The sequence below is a fragment of the Eptatretus burgeri genome, chromosome 14 (genome assembly GCF_056783735.1).
Source record: "Eptatretus burgeri isolate ZD-2024b chromosome 14, Ebu_testis_v1, whole genome shotgun sequence".
NCBI lineage: Eukaryota > Metazoa > Chordata > Myxini > Myxiniformes > Myxinidae > Eptatretus > Eptatretus burgeri.
In genome coordinates, this window is record NC_140974.1 from 44591635 (window position 1) to 44615664 (window position 24030).

General features: G+C 39.6%; 1 protein-coding gene across 5 annotated transcripts in view; it reads right to left on the reverse strand.

The window, feature by feature from the left end:
• Positions 1-24030, reverse strand: part of LOC147013066 (guanine nucleotide exchange factor VAV2-like) — a 151894-nt gene that overhangs the window by 100180 nt on the left and 27684 nt on the right. For 4 of the 5 annotated variants that reach the window (XM_085854562.1, XM_085854560.1, XM_085854563.1 and 1 more), the window contains exons 4-8: positions 23959-24017; positions 10743-10811; positions 10210-10318; positions 9965-10024; positions 1633-1734 (exon numbers count right to left, since the gene is read on the reverse strand). In XM_085854562.1, coding sequence (XP_085710688.1) covers positions 1633-1734; positions 9965-10024; positions 10210-10318; positions 10743-10811; positions 23959-24017 — 399 coding nt within the window. The remainder of the gene's footprint in view (positions 1-1632; positions 1735-9964; positions 10025-10209; positions 10319-10742; positions 10812-23958; positions 24018-24030) is intronic. The other variant, XM_085854564.1, reaches the window with a different exon arrangement.

Sequence of the window (24030 nt, forward strand, 5' to 3'; positions counted from 1 at the left end):
GTTTTGAAGGACTACCATGTGCCATCCAAAATGGTGATGGGAGAGAGCTGGTGGTGTTCATTTTTCTGTGGCGTGATGTAATGTAAGAGAAACAAGTTGGCTATGACTTCAGTTACAATTTCTCACGTTAAGTTGAGCACCCATTACACGTCTCCAGGCTTAAATGGCAACTGAAGCACAAATTGTATGTTCATATTTTTGTTGTTTGATTTTTTCCAAAGAAAATGTTTATTTTCTTCGGCATCATTTTGAATCGGAGTGGGGATCTGTGCAGGGATGCAAATTAATTAGAAAAAAGTTATGGACATAAACCCCAAAAGAAGATTAAAGGCTTTTGTCTTCCAATTTGTTAATTTTATCCTGATGTCCTTGTCTATAATGTAATATAAATGTACAAACTCCTCCAGTCCTCCGTGAAGCTTGTTCACTAAAAACGCGACTAAATTTAAAGGAAGTTTTCATGGTACCAAACTTCAAGTAACTTGGGTCAGAAAAGATTGGGACAACCCATAATCGCCTTTCTTACTGAGATTCATATATATATATATATATATATATATATATATATATATATATATATATATATATATATATATATATATATATATATATATATATATATATATATATATATATATATATATATATATATATATATATATACATATATGCATATATATACATATACATATATACATATATGCATATATATATATATATACATACATATATGCATATATATACATATATATATGGTGTCCCAAAAGTCACCAAGGGATTTAGAAATTAAATAGCATTTCTGTTTTTTAATAATTTGTTTTCTTTTATATTCAGAATTTAGATTAACATTTGGAAATTGCCCATGGAAAAAATTCACAACTGAACAAATAACCAAAATCGTGGCATTTCATTTTAAGTTTCATCGATCAATTATTGTCACCCAAAGAGCATGGACACCGAATAGTTTCGTGAAATTCAGAAATTTCTTGACCATCACGTTCTCCTGATTTGATGCCTCCCGATTATTTTCCTTGGGGTTACCTAAAGGAGCGTGAATACATCAATAAGCCCCATACAATTCAGCAGCTCAAGGACAACATATGTGCAGAAATTTGAGGGCTGCAGCCAGAGTTATTGTCCGCTGTTATGGAAAATGCTGTCGAAAGAGCCCGTCTCTGCGAAGCCGAAAATGGAGGACATCTAAGCTGCATCATTTTTCATAAATAAAACAAAATTTCTCTCCATTTTGTAAATTTTCTTTTGGTATAAAAATAATCATAAATTATTTTTAAAAACAGAAATGTTATTTAATTTTTAAATCCCTCGGTGACTTTTGGGACACCCTGTATACATATATATATATACACATACACATACATATGCATATACATACTGTAGATAATTCCCTGATTTTGAAGTTAAATTTTGTTTTCTTTTAAAGGTAAGTACACGACCTCTCAGGCATTCAGTATTGAGAAATTTATCCTTTTTGAAACAGCATTCAACTGAAAATACACCATTTATTGCACAAAATATGCAGCATAATTAGGGGATTGAAAAATAAAGTTAAGCAAATTTGAATAATTTAAATTAAGTAAAATCAGAGGCAAAAAGACAAACAGACAGACTCACCCGCTCAATGCTTTCCAGGTTTTCCAGGTACTTTTCCTCTGACTGCCTTATCTCTTGAACACAGCAGCAACGTTTGTCTTCCTCAGACATGGTACCCTGCTCCTACATAAAAACAACAGAACGATACAGGCATACAAAAGAAAATTGGGTTCTGGATGCAACTAGAATAGAATATAATTGGTGGCCCTTTGTATCCAAAGTAGGCTGTTCACATGAAACGTGATCTACCTGGTGAATTTGAAAAAGCTGCTGTCTTGATAGCAACCACACTCTAAAAGAGCAAATAGTGTAACTTGGTGTCAAAGAATATCAAGAAGACTACACCACTTGCCACCCATAGTCCAGTTAGAAATATGTAATATATTCAGGGTGCCGGCGATAAATTGCTTCCTTCGGACACCGTAGGACCTTTAACATCCATTAACGAATGTTAGCAGACGAGACACTTAGTTCAATGTCCTTCTGATGGATGACGCACACATTGATGTGAAATCTCAGGATGACAGTTTATAGCTGGGCTCAGATTCAAACTCAGGCGAGACAGCTGAGAGGTGAGTGTGTATACTTCTCAGCTGTTTTATCAAGCCAGTTCTGGATGGAGGGTTGATAAAATCCCATTATTATATGGTCTTTTACCCAGAATTTAATTTGGCTTTTCAGAAACACACTAAAGACACCTTTATAGGAACCTCAAAAGTGGAGTAGCAAGAGTGAAACGGGGTTGATATGGAGGCCAAAACACATGTACACTTACGAGTATACTCGTACAATATGTAAAGATAATAGAATACAGTGCCCTCCATAAGTGATGGAACAGTGAAGTTAAATTTGTGATTATTGCTATACAAGTACTCAATAAATTTGGATTTGAGATCAAAAGATGAACATGAGGCAAGAGTACAGAAGGTCAGCTTTTATTTCTGTACATGTATGTATGTATGTATGTATGTGTATGTATATATATATATATATATATATATATATATATATATATATATATATATATATATATATATATATATATATATATATATATATATACTCTTGATTCAAATTGGAAAAAGTAAGAAGTAGCACACTGAGTAATAAAATTAGAATTTTAATTATTTATCAAAAGCCTGACGTTTCAAGGACAAACTAGTTCTCTTCCTCAGAGGTATTGAAAGTGTTGTGGTGGAAACACCGTTCAGTTCCGTTGGGGACAGTTCGTATCACGAATTGGTCGAAGTCCTACCAAGCACAAGGCTTCCTTCCAATTGAATGATGAAGCTGTTTGTGTTAATGTTGTAATCGATTGTGTAGTGCTTTTTTATGTGGGACGCAAGTCGATGCGTCGATTGATGGAGTTTCACAAGAGTACCAGGACTCGATAATGTCACGGTTCACCCTTGATGATCCTGTGACAACTTGTCTCGTCGCCTTACAGCACGTTGGTGTTCGGTTCGCCATGTGGATAAGCATTTGGACGTTTGGCCCAGGTATTTGGTTTCACAATCTTCACACGGGATGCTGTAGATGACGTCATTTCCGTCAAACTTGTTCAGGTGGTCCTGAACTTTGACAGCTGTGCTCATCGGGATGATTGTGGTTTGTGGGTGATGTTGATATTGTACTCACGTCGTATGCGGCTCGTGGTTTCAGAAGCGTGTTGTATGTAAGGAAGTACTCCCATGTGTGTCGGTGTGGTCGTACTGTTGCTGTTGTGGTTGGGTCTCTGGCGACAAGATTCAATGAATGAATTAGGGTAGTGGTGGTTTTCTCACACTAGTTGAGTGACATGCAGTATCTCCATCCGGCGTTGTTCACGGTCACTGCAGTGTGTTTTTGAATGGTCAACTAAGCTGTGAACACAACTTCTCTCGTGACAGGTGGGATGGCCACTTTGAAAACCAGATCAAACAGACAGTGTCCCATTCTTACTATGTTGTTCAACCACGAGTGATTTTCACTACCCGTTGGTTGCTTGCGTCAGTCTAAAAAGATGTTTTGCCTGCCTCTCGTACAAGTAAGCTTGTTTACGAATTTCAGTGCCAGTGTAATGCTAGGTACGTGGGCCGCACATCTTTGAGATTGAAGGATCGTATTGAACAACACGTCCCTTTGGGGATCAGATGGGGTCAGTCAACCGAACAGACAACCATGACAACCAAGTTTGGTCATTATTTCCTGTATAATCCTCAGTGTGCAGAGCAAAATTGCATCAGTTGGTTTAAAATCTTGAGTAGAGGACGTAGTTTAGCTCATCTTCGTGCAATGGAGGCCACATTCATCAGGTCAACCAATCCCATTCCTTGTGGACAGAAATAATTTGTCCGAACTTTATATCTATTTTGACTATGGTGGCTTGACTGTGTGACAACTCGACCACAGTCAATATGAAGTCGTCATGAAAACCACCACCCCCAACTAGCCCTCAGCTAATTAGCATTATGTTTCTACCAGTACTTTGGTGATTCATTTCCACCTAATCATTATTCATGATCCCGTCCTTTCTTTCTCTCAACCAATCAACGTTGAGAACATTACATTGTAACTTTATAAATGAGATTTTTGGTGTTCCTTCTTCATATGCTTGTAGTTTTATCCTGAGGAGTGAAAGTCAAAAAGCTTTGATAATGTCCATTTTATTGAAATTCGGTTTTTTTTTAAAAAAAAAGATTCGAAAGTCTATTTTATTGTTATTGGAGATACCAACATAAACTTGATATAAATACATAGATTCATAATTTTAGGTTATTTAATTTTTTGTGGTATTGTTTAGATATTCTCAAATTATTAATAAACTTCGACATGACGCCCATCATTCACGATCATCAATCTAATATGACGTTCAAATTCTGAGAAAATATTTTTTCAACACAGTGTAGGGATGGATGTCATGGTATCAACAATACGATGTTTAAGTTCTTGAAGACAGTGTGACCACTCCTCATTTTCATAAATGCCAAGGTGAGCCAATGAAAAAAGCCAAGAATTCACAAGGTTTCGGAAAAGCGATGATAATAGAAAACCTATACGCCGAGAAAATCTATTGAAAACCAAGACGCCAAGATGAACAACGAATAGCCAAGATCTTGTGAAAAAAGCCAAGGAGTGGTCACACTGCTTGAAGAGCCCTTGGTTTGCTCGTATAGACTTTACTTATATTAAAAAAAATAACCTCAGGGATAAAGATCTAAAGTTGGTACGTCTGGTGTACAAGTGGGCCATTTCATAGGTCCTCCTTGACCAATCCAACGGTCTGGAAAAGTTTGATTTAAAAACACTTTCACAATTAGAGCAAAGTGAGGTGGTGCTCCATCCTGTTGAAATATAGCTCTTTGTAACAAGTTGGATTTTCTTAGAGTTGCGGTATAAAGAACTCTCGTAGCATGTTGAGGTACGAAATGCTGGTGTCAGTGCGCTCATCCAATAAATAGGGTCCAGAGATGTGACAATGTGACGTGGCACACCAAACATTTCCTTGAGACGAATCTCTTTCATGTTCATACAATTCATGTGGATGTTATTCTCCCCCATATCTTCCAATTGTGATGATTAACTTTGCCTGAAATGTGAAATGCAGCCTCATGACTAAAAATGAGGTTTGATTCAAAAAAATGTTCGTCCGATTCTATCTGTTCAATTAATTTAGAATTGCTTCATAATCCTCTTCTCAAAATTTATGAACTGTTTGCATTTTATAACATTTAAACCTCAATTATTTATGAAGAATATCATGAACAGAGATTTTCAAAATGTTTAACACAAGTCGTTCTCTCATAATTGACTTTTTAGGGCTGTTGGTAAATGCCTCCATAACAGCATTCACCCTTTCATTTGACCTTCTTGACCTTCCAGCAGATTTCCCCTTCAGGAGAGATCCTGTAGCCTCAAATTGATCCATCTCTCTTCATATGGAGCGTCTTTCAGGCACTGGTTTGTTCATTTCATGCTGAAAACACACTTTGGGCTTGGCTGAATGAACCGCATTCATGTACAAATCTCACAATTTTTACTTTCTCTTGAGGACATATACAGGGTGTTTCAAAAAGATTGATACAAATTTGACTTCCTGCCATTTCTTTGTTTTTTGACCGATACCGTTTTCCTTTTCAGGGTTTAGTGATGTTATCGTGGTATTTGTTCCCTGGGATTTATTTCTAGCTCCATAGCTAAATTATGTCATTGACAGTGAAGCAGAAGACCAAAGTGGTGGCTTTGTGGTATGAGACTAAATCACATGTAGACACCCACCAAAAAATGTTGTTGTGGTTGTTTATGGCACCATTCAAGTGGAAATGGGCTTCATCACTGAACCAGATTGGGTTGATCCAGTTTGGGTACTACTCCATCTTGTCACTGAGCGAATTGCACATATCAAGTCTCCTTCTCATGTCATCTTGACTCAGTTTTTGCCTAATAGAGATCATGTATGGGAAAAGCTTCAGTTCCTTCGTGAGGATACGCCAGACTAATGCTGATTTGATGCCTATCTCCCGGGAGCGCCGGCGGTGGGACTTCTTGAGACTGTCCACTGCAGAATCCCGCACGGCGTCGATATTGGCTTGGATATAATATATGTATATGTATATGTATATGTATGTATATATATATATATATATATATATATATATATATATATATCATATTGTCATGTCCAGGGGTTTTAAACCCTACCTGGATGGATGGCAAAGCTTCTCCCTTGAAGGCTACAACTGAGACTCGGAGATTAATGCACGCATGTTGACAGGGTGTAATGGTGGAGAGACGATCCACCCATGAGGAACACACAGCACAGGGTCGCTGCACCACGACAGCACGAGGCTACAGTGCCGTAAAAGGAATACATTTAATGAAAATATATGAATATTTACAACGGACAACAATTCAAAAAGCTAATGACAACAACAATAAAGCAAATAAATCCTACAGTCGAGGCGCCTCCCACACAGACTCAAATACAGACAAAGGGGACACAAAATGAAAAGAAAAACCTTCCATTTTAACTATTCCTGAACTTAGCTTGGCCCAGAGCTGATCCTTGTGGAACTGGAATAGAGGCGCTTCTCTCGTGGCGGGATGAACACACGCAAGGCAATCCGCGAGCGGCACTCTACATCAAGCCTCAAAGCCCCATGTAATGGCTTCGGGTGCTCCGATCGTGATCCGATCCACCCGACCAGAAGCAAAAGGCCAGCATCTTACCTGACCACGCGAGCCAAACCGCCTCAACACTAATTCGATGGCCATGTCATCCTCTTCAGCGTGCGTTCAACCTCTGCTCTCGCCTTTCCAAACAATGCACTTCATGCCTCCACTCTCTGATCATGGCTCTCTCAAAACGCCAAGCCAACTCCTTCTTCCTCTAAAAAATGTGCAGCCTCTTTCCTTTTGACCTCGATCACGCCGATATATCGCCCTATACAGTAGTCAGAAGCCTCTCACAATGTGCCAGCCAACCTTTCTCTTTTATCACACCTATATCCTCTGCCTCCGGGGCTTGGCCTGCTCACATCAAACCTGGGAAGGCGGGGCTTCTCTTGCTCGGCTAGCTTCTGACATCACGCCCATCAATCATCCCTCGGGGGCGTGACTTTGCTTGTTGTCAACCTTGGAAGGCGGGGCTTTCTGCCCATTTGTTGTGGTTTTCAGGGACGCGTTCCCCACCTTGATTGCCAATCTTGAAATTTAAACATAGGGAAAAATCACAGAGGGCACTCACATACTGGGGAACTTATTCTTACTCCCGAGGATAATTAACGCCACACCACCCCTCATGTGGTGACATGTAACACTTAAGCTCACATGTTCCCTCCTTACATTGAGATGCCTCCTGCTCGGCAACGAACCAAGCAACTCTGCACAATGCTATATTCCCTATAGATTCTTCCATCTACTCCCACAATCATAACAATATATAATGTTATCTATATATATATATATATATATATATATATATATATATATATATATATATATATATATATATATATATATATATATGATATAATAGAGTTGTGAATATGAGAATCAACATCACCACATGATGAACAGTGAGAGAAAAAAAGTTTTTTGAGGCTAAAATAGACTTGCATTCCCAGGAAAAAACACGCTGCAGTTAAACAAAAGTTGTGACAATGCCACTGCCATTTGCTCTAGTTATACTGTTTTTAGGTAACCATTGTTCTACTGTGGTGTATGGAATTTGTAGTTACTGTCGTGAACTATAATGAACTTCAGTTGACTATAGTAATAAAGCATTGACTCTTGTATAACTAAATTACAGTTTACACATTTACTACAGTTAGCTGAAGTAATACTATGGTGGTAGTATTGTCATCAAAAATAAATTAAAAATACGTTTTATTGTCATTCAATGGTATCAATATTCTGCCCTTCCTTGACCATGATATTCCTTCGCTTCACTCTGTCCCCAACCAACTCTCTCTACTCTCCAACCATCCCAACCTTATTGATATCTCTCCTCACACAATCTTCCCATCTCAGCTGTGATATACCTCTTGTCCTCCTACCTTGCTCCCTCAACCTATCCACTCTCTTTGCCATTCTCTCTTACCCCATGCACACCATATGTCCAGCCCACTTCAGCCAGCTTTTTACCAATCTTCCCATCAAGCTTATTTACCCACCAATCTCCTCCCTCAGTTCATCCATTCTCACCAGTTGCTCTTGCAGACCTGCAGCCTCTGTTGTCGTCTCTATATCAGTACCACTGTTTCTAGACCATAAAGGTAGGCCGACATTACGCAAGACACCAGAACCTTCCCATTCAATTTCCTTGATATTTTTCTGTCTGCCATTATTCCCTCCACACTCCTCCACAACTTCGCACCCACCCATACCATCCTTCACACCTTTGCCTGCGACCTACCATCCCCACTCACTTCCTCCCCTTCCCCCTCTTTCGAGGAACTCAGCCACATCTCCCTGTCTCATCTCCTTCCCCTCTAACATGATGTTCATTATTTTCTCTGTTTCCTGACCCACATCACCTTAGCCTTCTCCATACTCATCTTCAGTCAATCCTTCCCAAATGCTGCCTTCTACTCCTCCATTACCTCCTGCATATTCGGCTTACTCATCACCACAACACCCAGATCATCTGCATACAACATGCTCCCCAGAATACCTTCTATGTTTACCCTCCAGCTCACCAACTTCATCCCATGGAAAAGATGAATGTCCTTACAAAGAACTTCTGCAATACCCCAAAACACCTCTCTGTACCTCTTCCACTCTCCCTCCAAACTTTCGGCTTCTTCGCTAAGCTGCTCATACCTGGCCCTCATCCTGTCCTTGTACTCTTGGGTGGCGTATAAAAGTATTTAATACTTCAAGATGGTATGCAAGTATCATGGATGATAAAGTGTATATAAATAAGTAATTAAATGTGGTATGTTGGTTGTGGAGATGGTAAAGTGTATATATGGTCATAAATAATTAAAAGTTGACTGTTGGTCCCAGAGGTGGTAAAATGTATAAAAACAAATAAATAATTCAAAGTTGTGGGTTGGTCATGTGTGATGATATGTAGTGTATCCATCCATCCATTGGGACCATACTCTGTGAAGAGCATTGGTGCTGCCTAAGCTGTCTCCTTGGCTATTGGGCACACTCCTGGTTGGGTCGCCACTCCGATACCAGCAAGCTGGCATTCACTTTGCCGACCTCATCTTCAGTCCTTCCCATCTCAGTCTGCCAATAATGGCAGACAGAAGGATGACAGGCAGAGTCAACCCCACCTGATATTAGTTCAACAGCCGAGTGGGATGTAGAACTAAGGATCATAGGATCCCAAGCCCACCACCCTAACCATTAAGCCAACACCAAGCATGTAAAGTGCATATAAATACTTTTACATACATTTTACCATCATCACACATGATATATCATAGATGGTGAAGTGTATATAAATAAATAATGGTTCACACAAGCCCATATATATATATATATATATATATATATATATATATATATATATATATATATATATATATATATATATATATATATATATATATATATATATATATATATATATATATATATTGTAAAATTCCAAATTAGCTCTGATCCCAAAATCATTCTCAATCATCCACAGATATTTGATCTGCCTCATCCACAGATATTATTGTGTACATGTGCTGAATATGAAAGAAATACGTCAAGTCATTTTCGACTAGAGACTCGAGACAGACACACAGATGCACGGATACACCAATGGACGAAGAGCATGCAAAATAAAATACAAGCTCCAGCTGGGCTGACGCCCAATTGGGAGCTTAAAATATAAAATAGCCATAATGGGAACCGGCAGACAAGGCCTTACCAGGACCAGCCGCCTCTGCAACGTGGGGCAGAGAGACGGGAATCCATTATCGGCAGCAAGCTGGACCAACCAGCACCAGGACAGAGAACAAGTGGCAGGGTAAGGCAAGACAAACAAAAACAAGAGAAACAGAGATAAAAAAGACAGAGGAAGAGAAAGTGGCAGGTGTATCAGCAGATAGGCTTGTAGCCAGAAGCTATACTCAAAGTTAAGGACAAAAAAAATGCTATTCAAGAAAAACATACTGGAAGAGTTCGCCTTTCCATCTTCATAACGTCATCGTAGATGTCACCACAATCATCCTCACATGGGACACAATCATACAGATCATCAGCATCCTCCATGTCCCGCTCACTGAAGAAAAGTAGGGAAAATGGATGGAACAAAACAAAGGGGAGGTTAGGAGTGAATTGAAGTAAAAGGAAAGGGGGAGTTAGGGAAGCAGGGATGTATGGATGCATGGGCCCTACAAGAGGAGGATAAGGAGGAAAATGGGTGGTGGTCAGAAAATAACATTTTTGCATTCCAAGTGTGATTATGGAACATATGGGATGAGTGATCATGAGATGTATGACCTCTTAGAGTATGGGATGAGTGATCAAAAGAATCAAACCTCACAAAATTTGGTGAAGCAATTCCCAACTACAACACCATACAGATTTTATTGGGAAGCATGATCATTCAGCTAATTAGGATTGTTGTGCCAGGTGGTTGTGCCAGTATCACGCTCATATTCAGGTAAAAAAACACATTCAGTTTTGTTAGGAGAAGCACTTACTCAGCCATTTCCTCCAGACTTTTGTATATGTCCTCACCACAGTCAGTGATTTCTTCTTGGGGGAATGGTCTGCCAGCAAAAAATAGGGATTACAGACCATATTAGTGGAACTTGTAATATAATTAACAGATTATCTTTTTTTATCCCTTATTTGATTCCCAAGGCTAATTTAGCACTTTTCAAAATTATTTTTCTCTTGCTCCTGTTGGTAAAATGAAGCTAAAATTTATCTTTGATTTAATATTATACATAATTAGAATGAAAATATGTTTAGAAAAAACACCAAAGATCTATCTGTAATGTTATATATATAAAGCCATTCTCCGACCTCCTACGTGAGCCGAATGCCGTGACGTCACAACCACGACACACGATTTTGTCAGCGGCTCCTACAAGAGCATCGCACAGCGCGAATTACAGCAGTGGTAAATGTAACAAGCCGGTAGGCGACATGGGTGGTCGCTATATAATTGCATACTAGTCATACAGTTTTTGACGGATCGGGCTGAAATTTTTTGACAAAGAGGTTGATTATAGTGGGCATAAAAGCATGGAAGCGGATTTTTGATTTTCGAAAAAAAAATATTTCTCAGATTTTTTCAAAAAATTCAAAGTCCCGGTGCTCGGCAACGGTGGCGTCCATAGCAACGGTGCCAAAAGCATACAACTAGATCCTGGTATGAACCTACCAGTCAAGTTTCATCAAAATCGGTTGACTCCTCTGGCCTCCAGAGCTGTCCATTACATACAAACAAACAGACAAGCCGGTAGGCGACATGGGTGGTCGCTACGTAATTGCATACTAGTCATACAGTTTTTGACGGATCGGGCTGAATTATTTGACAAAGAGGTTGATTATAGTGCGCATAAAAGCCTCGAAGCCGATTTTGATTTTCGAAAAAATCCTTTTTTTAGGATTTTCAAAAATTTCAAAGTCCCGTTGCTCGGCAACGGTGGCGTCCATAACAACGGTGCTCAAAAGCATACAACTAGATCCTGGTATGAACCTACCTGTCAAGTTTCATCAAAATCAGTTGACTCCTCTGGCCTCCAGAGCTGTCCATTACATACAAACATACAGACAGACAGAAAACCTGAGAATAAGGGTACTCTAGCGACCACCCAAATACCTGAGAATAAGGGTACTCTGGCGACCACCCAAACATACATACAGACAGATGGAAAACCTGAGAATAAGGGTAGTCTAGCGACCACCCAAAGACCTGAGAATAAGGGTAGTCTAGCGACCACCCAATATATAATGTCAGAAGCTGTCACAAGTGAACTAATAGCAGTTACCAACTGGTTTCACTCTTATTCGGGCATTATCAGAGCGACATAGAAAGTTTCCATCCACTTGCGACTGAACTCTTACGGATGAACACCAATCAATGAGTGACTCCAAACTGTGAGCGGTGAGAGTGCCGGAACCGCCTCCCATGCAGGGAGAAATAAGCACCACCTGCGATGTGGAAACATCATCTCTCGCTTCACCATGCACAACCTTGAATCGTTATGCAATGCGGTTGAGAGAAATGATGATGTAAAGCAGTTCTCTAACCTGAGCCGAACGCCGTGATGTCACTGCCACCACACGTGGTTATGTCTGCAGCAGATGAAGAAGGCTATTTGTAATAGTACATCCGTCAGCATGGGAGGAGTCAACTTATTTTTATAATCCTAACCACCTCGGTTTAATTGATTAGCTGAGAGCTAATGCGTTATTCACTCCATTCACAGGTGACAGATGTGTGTGTGTGTGTGTGTGGGTCTTTGTGTTTTCAATTATCTGTTGGGTCCTTTTGACATTTACACATGGTACATGCTTGGGAGCCTCAGTGGTGCCTGTTTCTGTCGGCGCTGTCGCTGATGCGATGAAACTGGTCTGGCAGCTAATGAGGTGTGCAGCATTGGGATTCTCATGTGTGTACTATTTGTGAACGACTTTACAGCTGTGGAGGAACTATGGGAAGGGTTTGAAATGGCAAAGGGCTTACCTGATGTAGCCTTTCATGATTGGTATATATATATATATATATATATATATATATATATATATATATATATATATATATATATATATATATATATATATATTAATAAAACAAGTAGTTCCCAAGTTATGGCCATTTATTTACCAACCAATGACATGACACGTTGCTGTGTAGGCGTGGCCAATGGGGAAAGGGGGCCATTTAGTTACCAATGACAGGTAACTAAATGGCGCCCTTTCCCCATCGGCCACGCCTATGCAGCAACGTGTCATGTCATTGGTTGGTAAATAAATGGCCGCAGCAACGTGTCATGTCATTGGTTGGTAAATAAATGGCCATAACTTGGGAAGCACTTGTCCAATTAATATCAAACCTTGAAAAGGCACATACTCAGGTCCCCATTAATATACCTGGCAAGTTTCAATTAGATCAGACCAGTGGTTGTCAAGAAACAGCGGTCACACACACACACACACACACACACACACACACACACACACACACACACACACACACACACACAGAGATTGCTGGAATTATAGATAGATATATACGCGCCAATAAATGAAGACCCTCTCGAAAGCAGGTCCCAGCTGCTCCAATGGTTGGCAGAGTGCCCCAGAAGCAATGGGGGAAAGAGAGTGGCACTTGTATATGTGGAAGAATTGCGTTGCTCAGCTGGTGTGGTACCCAGATGGCAGATCACTGGTATCATTTGCCAAAGGACCTGGGTTTGGTTCCCAGTCTGGGTCTGTAATTTTTTCCACATATATTTATGATGGTTCTATCCTGTTCATATATATGTATATATTTTTATATACACACAGAAAAATGCATTCCTAAAAAGCAATTTTCAGTCTCTTCGCCCTGTCCATCCTCTATTGTTCTCTTGATCAGTCAGTCCTCTACCATTCTTTTGGCTCAGCCGGTCCTTGCTCTTAAATCTTAGATCCTTTTTCTTAGACAAGCTCTCTCTGGTTTTGATTCGCTGGTGTCTGGCTCTCGTTCTTTCCCTGGTGAATATGTGGCAGCACCTTGCTTGTTTTGCTTTGGTTTGCTGCTCTTCCACATGTGCCGTTTATTTATTTATTGATTGATTTTTTATTTTCATTGTCGAAGCTCATATGAGAGCTAACACACAACCCACAACCCACAACCCACAACAAGAGGGGCAGGAGACAAGGGGAATGGGAGAGGGAAAGACAAAACACTGAGGAACAGAGACATTAGGAGATCTGTGGACCGGATAGGGATGGAGCAGGGTACACGGGGTATACAAGATGGACACCACAGGGACTTTCAGGACCTTACACGACAGGGAACTTTCAGGAAAGAAAGCAGGGAATTTGAAGGAGGTGGGTTTGGGGTGGATTAACGGGGGTAGAAAAGATCGAGGTTTTGGATGGGGGAAGATAAGAGGTGGTGGTGAACAGCTGTTTTGAAGGCCTGGAGGGAAGAATGGGATTGAAGAGAGTGAGGGAGTTTATTCCAAAGGCGGGGAAAAAAGAGGAATGAAAGAGTGAAGATGAGCAGTGATTCATGATTTTGGTAGTTTTACCAGATGCAGGTTGTTGGTGGACCTGGATCGCCCTGCGAAAATATGGTGGGGACATATTGCAGACAAAGCTGGGGGGGGGCAAGACCCAAGACTGGAAATGAGATGGTAGAAGACAGAAAGTCCACCAATGTGGCTGTGGTGAGAGAGTGAGAGGTCCAAAGACTCAGCCTCATCACGGGAGATACCAATGATCCGAAATGCCTTCGTTTGCACAGCGTGAAGCCGAGAAAGGTGGGAGGCAGGAGCACCAGCCCAGAGGGGAGAGTAGTACTCCATCAGGCTGCAGGCGAAAGCTTTGTAAGTGGTCAGGAGCTCAGGTGGGCCAAGGAGGGACTTTGCACGATGAAGGATGACCAGTCGGCGACTGGCTTTGGAGGCCAGGTTTGACATGTGGCTTTCCCAGGAAAGGTCATGGCAGATAGTGAGACCCAGAACCTTGAATGAAAGGACTTCTTCCAGAGGATTGTTGAGAAAATAGATGGGGGGGGTCCAAACAGTCCTTTTGGAGAGACACAGTGAGAGTGTGAGATTTGTCTGGATTGAAAGACATGTTCCATGTGTTGGACCAGTTTGTGATTTTATCTCGATCTGCAGAGAGCGAAGAAGCTGCTCCTTGCTGGTCTGAAGGATGACAGATGGTACGGCAGAGGGTGGAGTTATCACCAAAGAGATAAAGAGGATTTTCCAGAGAGTCGGAGAGATCGTTGATGAAAACCAGAAAAAGAACGGGGCCCAGAAAGCTACCTTGAGGAACTCCAGCCTGGACAGGAAGAGGGGATGAAAGAACTCCATGTAGGGCTACATGTTGGCTGTGACATGAGAGGAAGTCTGCAAGCCATGAGTGGAGATGGCCTTGGATACCATAGGAAGAGAGTTTGTGATATCGCAGTCGCTCTTTTGAGGTCAACAGTCAAAAGGTCAACATTGACCAAATGTCTAAAATTGTCAATTTTCATCCGATTGACTTGAAATTTGAACAGGATTGGCATATCAGGTCACCAAATTCAACCGCCAACTATTTTTGAGGTCAACATTGGCCAAAAGGTCAACATAGACTGAATTTATAAAAATGGCAATTTTCATTTGATTGACTTGAAATTTGAACAGTATTTGGTCATTTAATTCAACAACCAATTAAGTTTGAGGTCAACATGGGCCAAAAGGTCAACATAGGCTGGAATTTCTAAAATTGTCGATTTTTATCCGATTGACTTGAAAATTTGAACAGGATTTTCATTATAATGACCATCATGTGTTACGTGGTCTGGCAACCATATTGGATTGAAGGGAAAATCTTTGAGAATCTTCGTAGGAGAAACACACATCGCTTAACCGATCAATGCAAAATTTAACGAATTGATCAACTACTCATGGGAAATATGGTTTGATAAAGATGATGTCATTGGTCATGTGGTCTGGCAGCCATATTGGATCAAATAAAAAATAAAACCTTTAAAAAAACAAAACAGTTGGCTCGCAACAAGTCCTTCTCAATACTGCACAGGGTATACATTTTATGAGTACCAACTTGTTTTTAAAGCCATTGGTGTAGTGTCCTTGGTTTTGGGCATTTATAATGATTCGTTCTCCATCCCAGTTGAGCTGACCTCTTCTTTGCCATTCCAAAGAGCCTTCTTTGTCTCTGCACAATATGTCCAACTCTCTTATATGCCTTCCTGCTCTTTTGTCATTCTCCCAGTTGTCAGTGCATATCTGATGGTATTTCATTTTATTATCTTGCCAAAACGAAGTTTTTGCAAGATATGTTAGTCAGCTTGTATGTTTTTTATTTTTATTTTTTTGTTTTTTTTTTGTCTGTAATCACGTATCGATCACTCTGCAGAGCACAGTTATCATTGGAAATATTTGTAACTTCGCATATCAGAGTCCTATAGAGGACCCTTTCAGCGCATAAAATTTTCAAGGTCAAGGTCACTTTGTCGCAAATCAGGGGAGTTGACGAAACCCTTATTTTTTGAGTAATTTTGATCGGATTGTCTTCAAACTTCATGGGAATATAATTCATGGTCTGGCGCTCAACTGATTAATTTTTGGTGGCGATCAGCCTTGACCTTCATGGTTAAGGCCCAGTCACACCTTGACGTTTTAGCCAGCTTATGCCGATTTTTGGAAAATTTGTGTAAAACGCTGGGACACGTCGAATACGTTATGGGTAAGTTTTGATAACAATGAGAGCACGCTGCAAAACACTGCCATACGTCGTAGTATGCTGGCTTTAAACGTTGTACTTTTCGGTTGTCCTCAAATTTTCCATGCTTGAAATTGTAAGACTTATGCCAGCGTATGACTCACACGTTCCGCATAACGCTGGCCATAAGTTGTAGCCACGTTACACGATCGTTGACACACGTCGACACACGTTACTTGTAAGTTACTCATAAGTCAAAACACGTCGAGGTAATGTTTAGCGTACCCGAAACGTATTGCTAACCTATGAGTAACGTGTTGTAGGCACGTTACGCGATCGTTGACACACGTTACTTGTAAGGTACTCATAAGTCGAAACACGTCAAGGTAATGGTTAGCGTCAGTGTTCCAGACTCCCTGGGTTTTTTTTTTCTTCTTCTTCGGTATGACGGTGATGTCGAGACTTCGATTTCTACTGCGGTTATAATATAATATAATTAAAAGGCTGCCGCTCAACGATTTAAATCATAACCGCACTAGAAATCGAAGTGTCGACATCACCATCATACCGAAGAAGAAGAAAAAAAACCCCAGGGAGTCTGGAACACTGACGCTAACCATTACCTTGAGTGTTTCGACTTATGAGCACCTTACAAGTAACTTTTGTCGACGTGTGCCAACGTTCGCATATTGTGCGTACAACTTATTCCCATCGCATGTGGAATGTGTGTCATACGGCAAGTACGTCGTAAAATGTTTAACACGTTTATAATTACAAGACGTACTCCACTTAATACGACGTATGATAGCATACTTTAGCGTTCTATTCACGGATACCAAACTTACCCATACCGTATTCGACGTGCGCCAGCGTTTTAGACGCATTTTTCAGAGGTCGGCATACGCTGGCAAGATCGCCAAGGTGTGACTGCAATGTTGACACTTCCATTTCTACGGCGGTTATGATGTGAATCGTTGCGCGGCAACCTTTTAATAAGCTATGTCACGTCATCGTCGGCGATACGTGCAGTGCGCTATGCATAAGTTAGACTATCGTTGGGCATGGGTTGGGAAGGCCGACAACAGGCTAAGCATTCGTTGGTATAAGTTATCAATAACACAACGAAACGTTCTGTGTCCGTTACTAATATGTTATGCATACGACCAACTCGTTATGAATATGTCCGAATCTTTAAAAAAAAACATCAAAAGTTCAACGTAAGCCAGCGTTTTATATACATTTTAGTACGTTGCCATTGCTGGCTAAAACGTCAAGATGTGACTGGGCCTTTAGCGCTGGAGGTCGAAAGTTTTTGACCCCAAGGTCAAATTTTGAAATTTTAGGTACCATATCGTGTAATACCTCAAATTGGACACCTCGATGAGTGCTTTCTAGATGTGTCAAGCTTGAGACATTATGACGTCATTTGGTGACGTTGTGAGGCAAACGCATATTTTTCATGGTTACTCTGTAGAACGATTCTCATCGGAATCTCTCGTAGGCAGAAATTCCTCAAGGAGTCGCTCCTGGTGGATAGCAGCTCTGCTCACCTCAGTGTGACCTTAAAGAAGCCACACGTGGTCACCTTTTGGCAAGATACGGGTCACCCTGCAGGTGACTGGTTTTTCTTTTTCTTTTGTCTTTTTTGCAATAGTTGGGGCTGTAGGTGTTGCTGTTTCGGTTTCATGCGTGATATCTTCCATGTGCACCTGTCTTTCATAATTTTTTGCTGGGTGGGTTATGGACACGTTCTCTGGCGTGCTGTCTTCATGTTTGCGTACAAATTGGATTCTGTTGTCCGTTGAACTTTTCACGTACTCAGTCAATCCTACAGTTGTCATTCTGTGCACTTGATTGACTTCCATCAGGCTGCTTCCTATTTCTCGTCGCGGCAGGTACATTCTTGGGATGCATTGATTTTTGTGTAATAATCTGTGGGTCGTGAAGAGTTTCCTTATTTTGATATCTCGCTTGTTAGTATCCGCTTATGGCCAGTTTATTATTCCGCATAAACTGTTATCCCAGTGTTTCACAGGTAGGGTGATTAATCAATGCGTGTGCTGTCCCTTGGATGGACATTAAACAGGCGTCCCATCTACCGACATTCGTTTATGGACATTAAAGACCCCATGGTGTCCTTCGCGAAGAGTAGACGAGCTATCGCTGACACAATGGCCAAATTCCAAATTCCTGCCCAAACCAAGAGAGGGCATTGCATCAGCGGCTCGGCCGTGCCATCAGCCAATGATGCTACCCCACAGCCTTATGCTGCATACAACTAAAAAAGAAGCAATCCTTTAAATTACATTACATTTTCAGAATAGCCGATAATGTAAATGAATAAATAGAATTGTAGAATTGCCAGACTTGATCACCTGCTGAGTAAAATGTGAGCATCGACTATAAATGGATGAGGTGTGTGTGTGTGTGTGTGTGTGTGTGTGTGTGTGTGTGTGTGTGTGTGTGTGTGTGTGTGTGTGTGTGTGTGTGTGTGTGTGTGTGTGTGTGTGTGTGTGTGTGTGTGTGTGTGTGTGTGTGTGTACGTGCGTGCATGCCCTGTCGATGGGGGTGATAGATGACTGCCTTGTTTATTCATTTTTAAGGTTTCTGTTCACCCTGTGTCTTATGCAAATTTTGTAAATCCCATCACTGGTTCACAAGTTAGCATGGTAACATAATTTTTACCGAACGGGATCTCTGACCTTTGACCTCTTGACCCCAAAAAATAATCAGCTTATCTTTAGATCATTATAAATACTTATACCAAGTTTGACTTGGATCCCTTTCGCCATTCTTAAGTTATCGTGGTAACAAAATCCTATCATGGACGGATGAACGGGGACAGTCAGACAGACAACCTCATAACATAACCTCCATCCACCTTTGGTGGTGGAGGTTAAAAAAATACGAATAGTAACAATATGTTAACACTAAGAGTAATAAAGGTATAAGAACCTAAGCCTGTTCTGTTATGGAAAAAAAATTGTGAAACATGGAACAGGTGATGATATCCAGGAGTTATAAAATGTGGAAGTCCATTTACAACAAGCATTTCTCAAGAATTGCACATACTGGGGTATTCTTTGTGTGATTGGGAACAAAGGTCGATAAGAAATTAGACGAAGATGGAAATCCTAAGCACTGGAGCAGACCTAAAAATAGTGTTGATGAAATTTGTATGAAATACAATTTATTGATTATAGTAACAGCATAACGATGGATGAAAAACTATGAAACTGAGAGGGAAATACTCTTTATCTGTCTCTGATGCAAAACCCAACATTAAGACAAAAATTAGATGCTTATTGTACAAAAAACGAATAGGGGCAAAATTGAGACCGGGGCTTGGGAATTCCACGTAAAGTATGCTCTGTTCCAATGTTTAAGCTCTGATGAAGTCATGCAACTTGCTTGGAAGACCGAGGAAAAAACAAAATGACAATTAGTTGATGAATTACATAAACCCATAATCACAGAGATTAAAAGTAGAAAAATATATTCTAAAATGATCGATTACAATTCGGTTGGGTTATTTGATTAAATTTCAAAATCATACAGATTAAAAATGTGCCTTAACCATCATTAATTCTAAGGTCAACATATGTGTCGGTCGTTCCACTGTAAAACAAAATAAATGTTGGTATCGTGGAAGCTTTCAAGCAAGTCCTTAAGAAAAGCAAAGGGAAGCCTAAAAAGCTGTGGACCAATGAAGGTGAAGGAACAGCGTTAAAGAACAGAACATTGATGAATTTTCATAAAGACAATAACATTAAATTCTACAGTACGTCAAATGAGGGAAAAGCTGTTGTAATTGAGTGTTTTAATCATACTTTGAAGGAATGATCATCCAATAAATTTACATCATAAAGTAGTTTTTATTATTCAAGGTATTGTGGATGAGTATTAAACACAGTGCCTTCTTCACCAAAAGCAAAACTCTTAGAAAGACTTACATAATTAGAATATGCAAAATGAATCAATTAGAAGAAATCTAAATTCAAGATGAATGATGTTGTAAAAAATTGCAGATGGAAATATCATTTTAAAGAAGCATAAACAGAAGATGGATTAAAAGGCATGACAACGTTGTTCATATTGTGCTGAAAATGCATTAGGGGGTAAGGGGGGTTAATTAATTAATTAGGCAGTTAATTACCAATTGGCCTTTAGAGCAGTTGTCTTGTAATTACCCCAATTAGTACTGTCAGGATCATTCATGTAATATAGCTGATTGTCTTCCCAAGCATTTTCACTCATTACATTCACGAATACAATCGCCAGTTTCAGCACACAAATAGTGATCGCCGTTGGTGGCAAAGGAAGTAAGAATACGTAAATATTACCTTAAATGATGCTTCATCTGTCTTGAATAAAAGTTTTAAAATGATGTTTCAGGCCTTACTCTTCATCAGAACAAGCGAGAGAACACTTTATTTTACCTTTGCGATCATTTGGATTATGGATGTGCATCCAGCATTATAAATTATTTCTGGCCAAATTATTGGTAAATTATAAAATTAGTAACGGTAACCCCGAGCACGATTTAGCATGATTGAGCCAGATTTACCTCCCCTCCAAGGCTATTCAATGGAGTTTAACTCTGACATGATCAGGACCAAGTTCCATTGTACCCAACCTGGCCCCATTACAATATTTAAGACATGGTTTCCTGGACTTATACATTACATGCTCCGCGAATGAAGAAATTTTAGGTTCATTTTACCAATATGAGCTACAGATAACAAATATAAATCTTTAACAGGTTATAATCTCTTGTATAAATATTGCTATCAATAAATAAAGGGGTTTTTTTGTTGACCTTCACATGACATCATTACCTCCACCACCAAAAGCGAAGGAGGTGATGTTTTCATGCCTGTCTATTTGTTTGTTTGTCTTCGTTTGTCTGTCTGTGTGCACGATATCTCAAAAAGTTGTGGACGAATTCGGATGAAATTTTGTGGACAGTTTGCTTGTGACAAGCAAGAATTGATTCAATTTTGGTGAATATCCAAATTCGGATCCGGATCTGATAATTTTTTAAGTGATTCTTCACCATTGATAGTGCAAAACCAATATATAACATGATATCTCAAAAAGTTGTCAACGGATTCGCATGAAACTTGGTGGACATATTTGGTGTGTGGCAATTACAAATTAGTTCGATTTTGGGGAAGATCCGAATCTGTATCTAGATAAGAGAGGTATTTAATTTATAAGGTGATTCTTCACCATTGAGAGATAGGGCCAAAACCGATATAGTACTGTATAGCCTGATATTTCAAAAATGTATTGGGCCCGATATGTTCTCGTGGATCAGGCTTTGCGTATCGGAGGTATGAGCTCTACCAAGTGCCCTTCTAGTTTTTAATGAGTTAATCTCAGGAGTATTGTGAAAGGTATTGTGAAAATGAAAGCATTGGAGTGAATCAAAGAAAGAAGATAGAAACGCAACTTGGAGAAGTGTGATATTTTAAACAAGAAAAAATAGATTGATCTTCTATCAATTATATTTGACATTTTATAATTCCTAAAGAAAAGTATGTCCCCTTTTATTGGGGGAGGGCAAGAGTGTAAGCCTCGATTTTGAAGGAGTTCAAAGTTGTCTGAAACTTTTGGTTCATTTTGCCAACAGGAGCAACAGAAAAAAATATTAATAAACTCCAAAATTATAATACAATGGGTCAATAGCATAAAAAGTATGAAAGGAGTTTTCTGGCTTGACTCCTAATATGTTTTGGTTGGACTGGTTCATTGTTTTGAGATTTTCAGCTTATGTAACCAGGGGGGTTTGATCAATTTTCACAGGTGAGCCAGAAAACTCCTTTTCCAACTGGTACCATGTTTCTTCCCCTCCTCAACTCTCTCCTCTTTCCCAGTTTGTTCTTCCCTTGCTTATTATGTCCAACTATTGCCCCACTGCCCCTCTTTCAGTTTATTGTCTTTTTACCCTCTGTGTGACATGGCTGCATGTCAGGTCAATTAAATGTAGCTGGCACATTAAAATATCCATCACATAAAAACCATCTACAACGAGCATTAGTCGGTGAACATTAAAGACCCCAAGGTGTTTTTCAAGAAGAGTTAGCAATTTATCTCTGGCACTTTGAACAAATTAGCATTTACTGCCATTATCTGCAGGGAGCACTGCATCAGCAACGCAGCCACACTCCCTAACAATGATGGTACGCGTAGCCATCTTCTGCATTTGAAAGAAGAAAAGATTAACAAAAGTAAAAGTGACCACATTTGCTGCATGATAATGAGCATTATTGTGCGATAAAGTCATGCTCTGAGAAAGCATATCTAATTTTTGTCTGCATATTGCTCATTCCATTTCATTATGTAACACGTCACTGTAGTACCATACATCAATGGTTTTCCCATCTTCAAGAAATTCAAGATGAAACAAACTGTTGAAGACCCAAATCACTATTTCCATAACCTTTCCAGCTGAAAGCTGAAACTTGACTTTTTTGGGGTGGTGGGAACAAAGAATGTCTCCTCCATGTCGACTCACAATTGACTCTCCATGTGAAATGATAGATAAAGTCTCGACATCACATGTCAATTTTCTTATCATCTGCCTACATCTCATAGCATTCCAGCTCTGCTGCAATGACCACACAAGTTGCCTTTTCATCCTTTATCACTAAACTTGCACTAACCTTATTGAATTTTGAGTAAGAATGAATGTTCCACAGTTCCAACACTGCTCCATTTATTGTGTAGTTTTACTGATGGTAGTCTGGAAATTCTCCAAAATTCAACATTTTTTGTTTTTTCCTTTTTTTTTTCAAAAAAAAAATTCAAAAAAAAAAGTTCAACATTTTTCATGTTCGTTTGAGTGACGGCAGTTTGTTACATGCAAGAACATTAAAGATCGCTCACGAATTCAAGGGCATTTTAAACTCTGTAACAATGTAAACACAACTGCATGAAAGTTATGCATCACAAAATGTGCAGACAGTCTTCGATAAATTTCAGCTAGTTTAATGTAATTTGTAACCCAATTTCAAAATTTAGAACTTAATGATACATCCCTGTTGTGCAGTATCTTGGTTTTACCCAGGATACTTTGATCACTTCCTTTATAACTTGCTCACGGTATCCAATATAAGTGCAGAAATTTTCACTATTGGATTTGTTTTACAATAAAACGAGCATAACCCGCGCTCTGCGCGACATGTTGGGGTGGGTGTGTTTGAGAAAGGAACTGATGCAGAGTATCAGTAGTAATTTTACTTTAATGCAGTAAGTGGAATACGATTTCACTGCTTCAGAACCATTTTATTTTCTTTTTTTGTACCATGCACCTCATATGGTCTTTGAGATAATGTAAGCCGTATATCACGTTACTCGAGCGCAGAACAAAGTCGAAGATAGCGCGACACGAAACCACAAACTCGGAAATAATATATAAGATGCCACATCAATCTTAAACCATCCTCATACATGTATAAGCTCCTCTATCAGCCTTAGACCATTAAAAAAAAAAAAAAAAAAAAAACTTACCGGATGCCTTGTGCTTGACATACATGGTGATGGGACAACTTGGATAATGTACTGATGACCTGTAAAAAATAC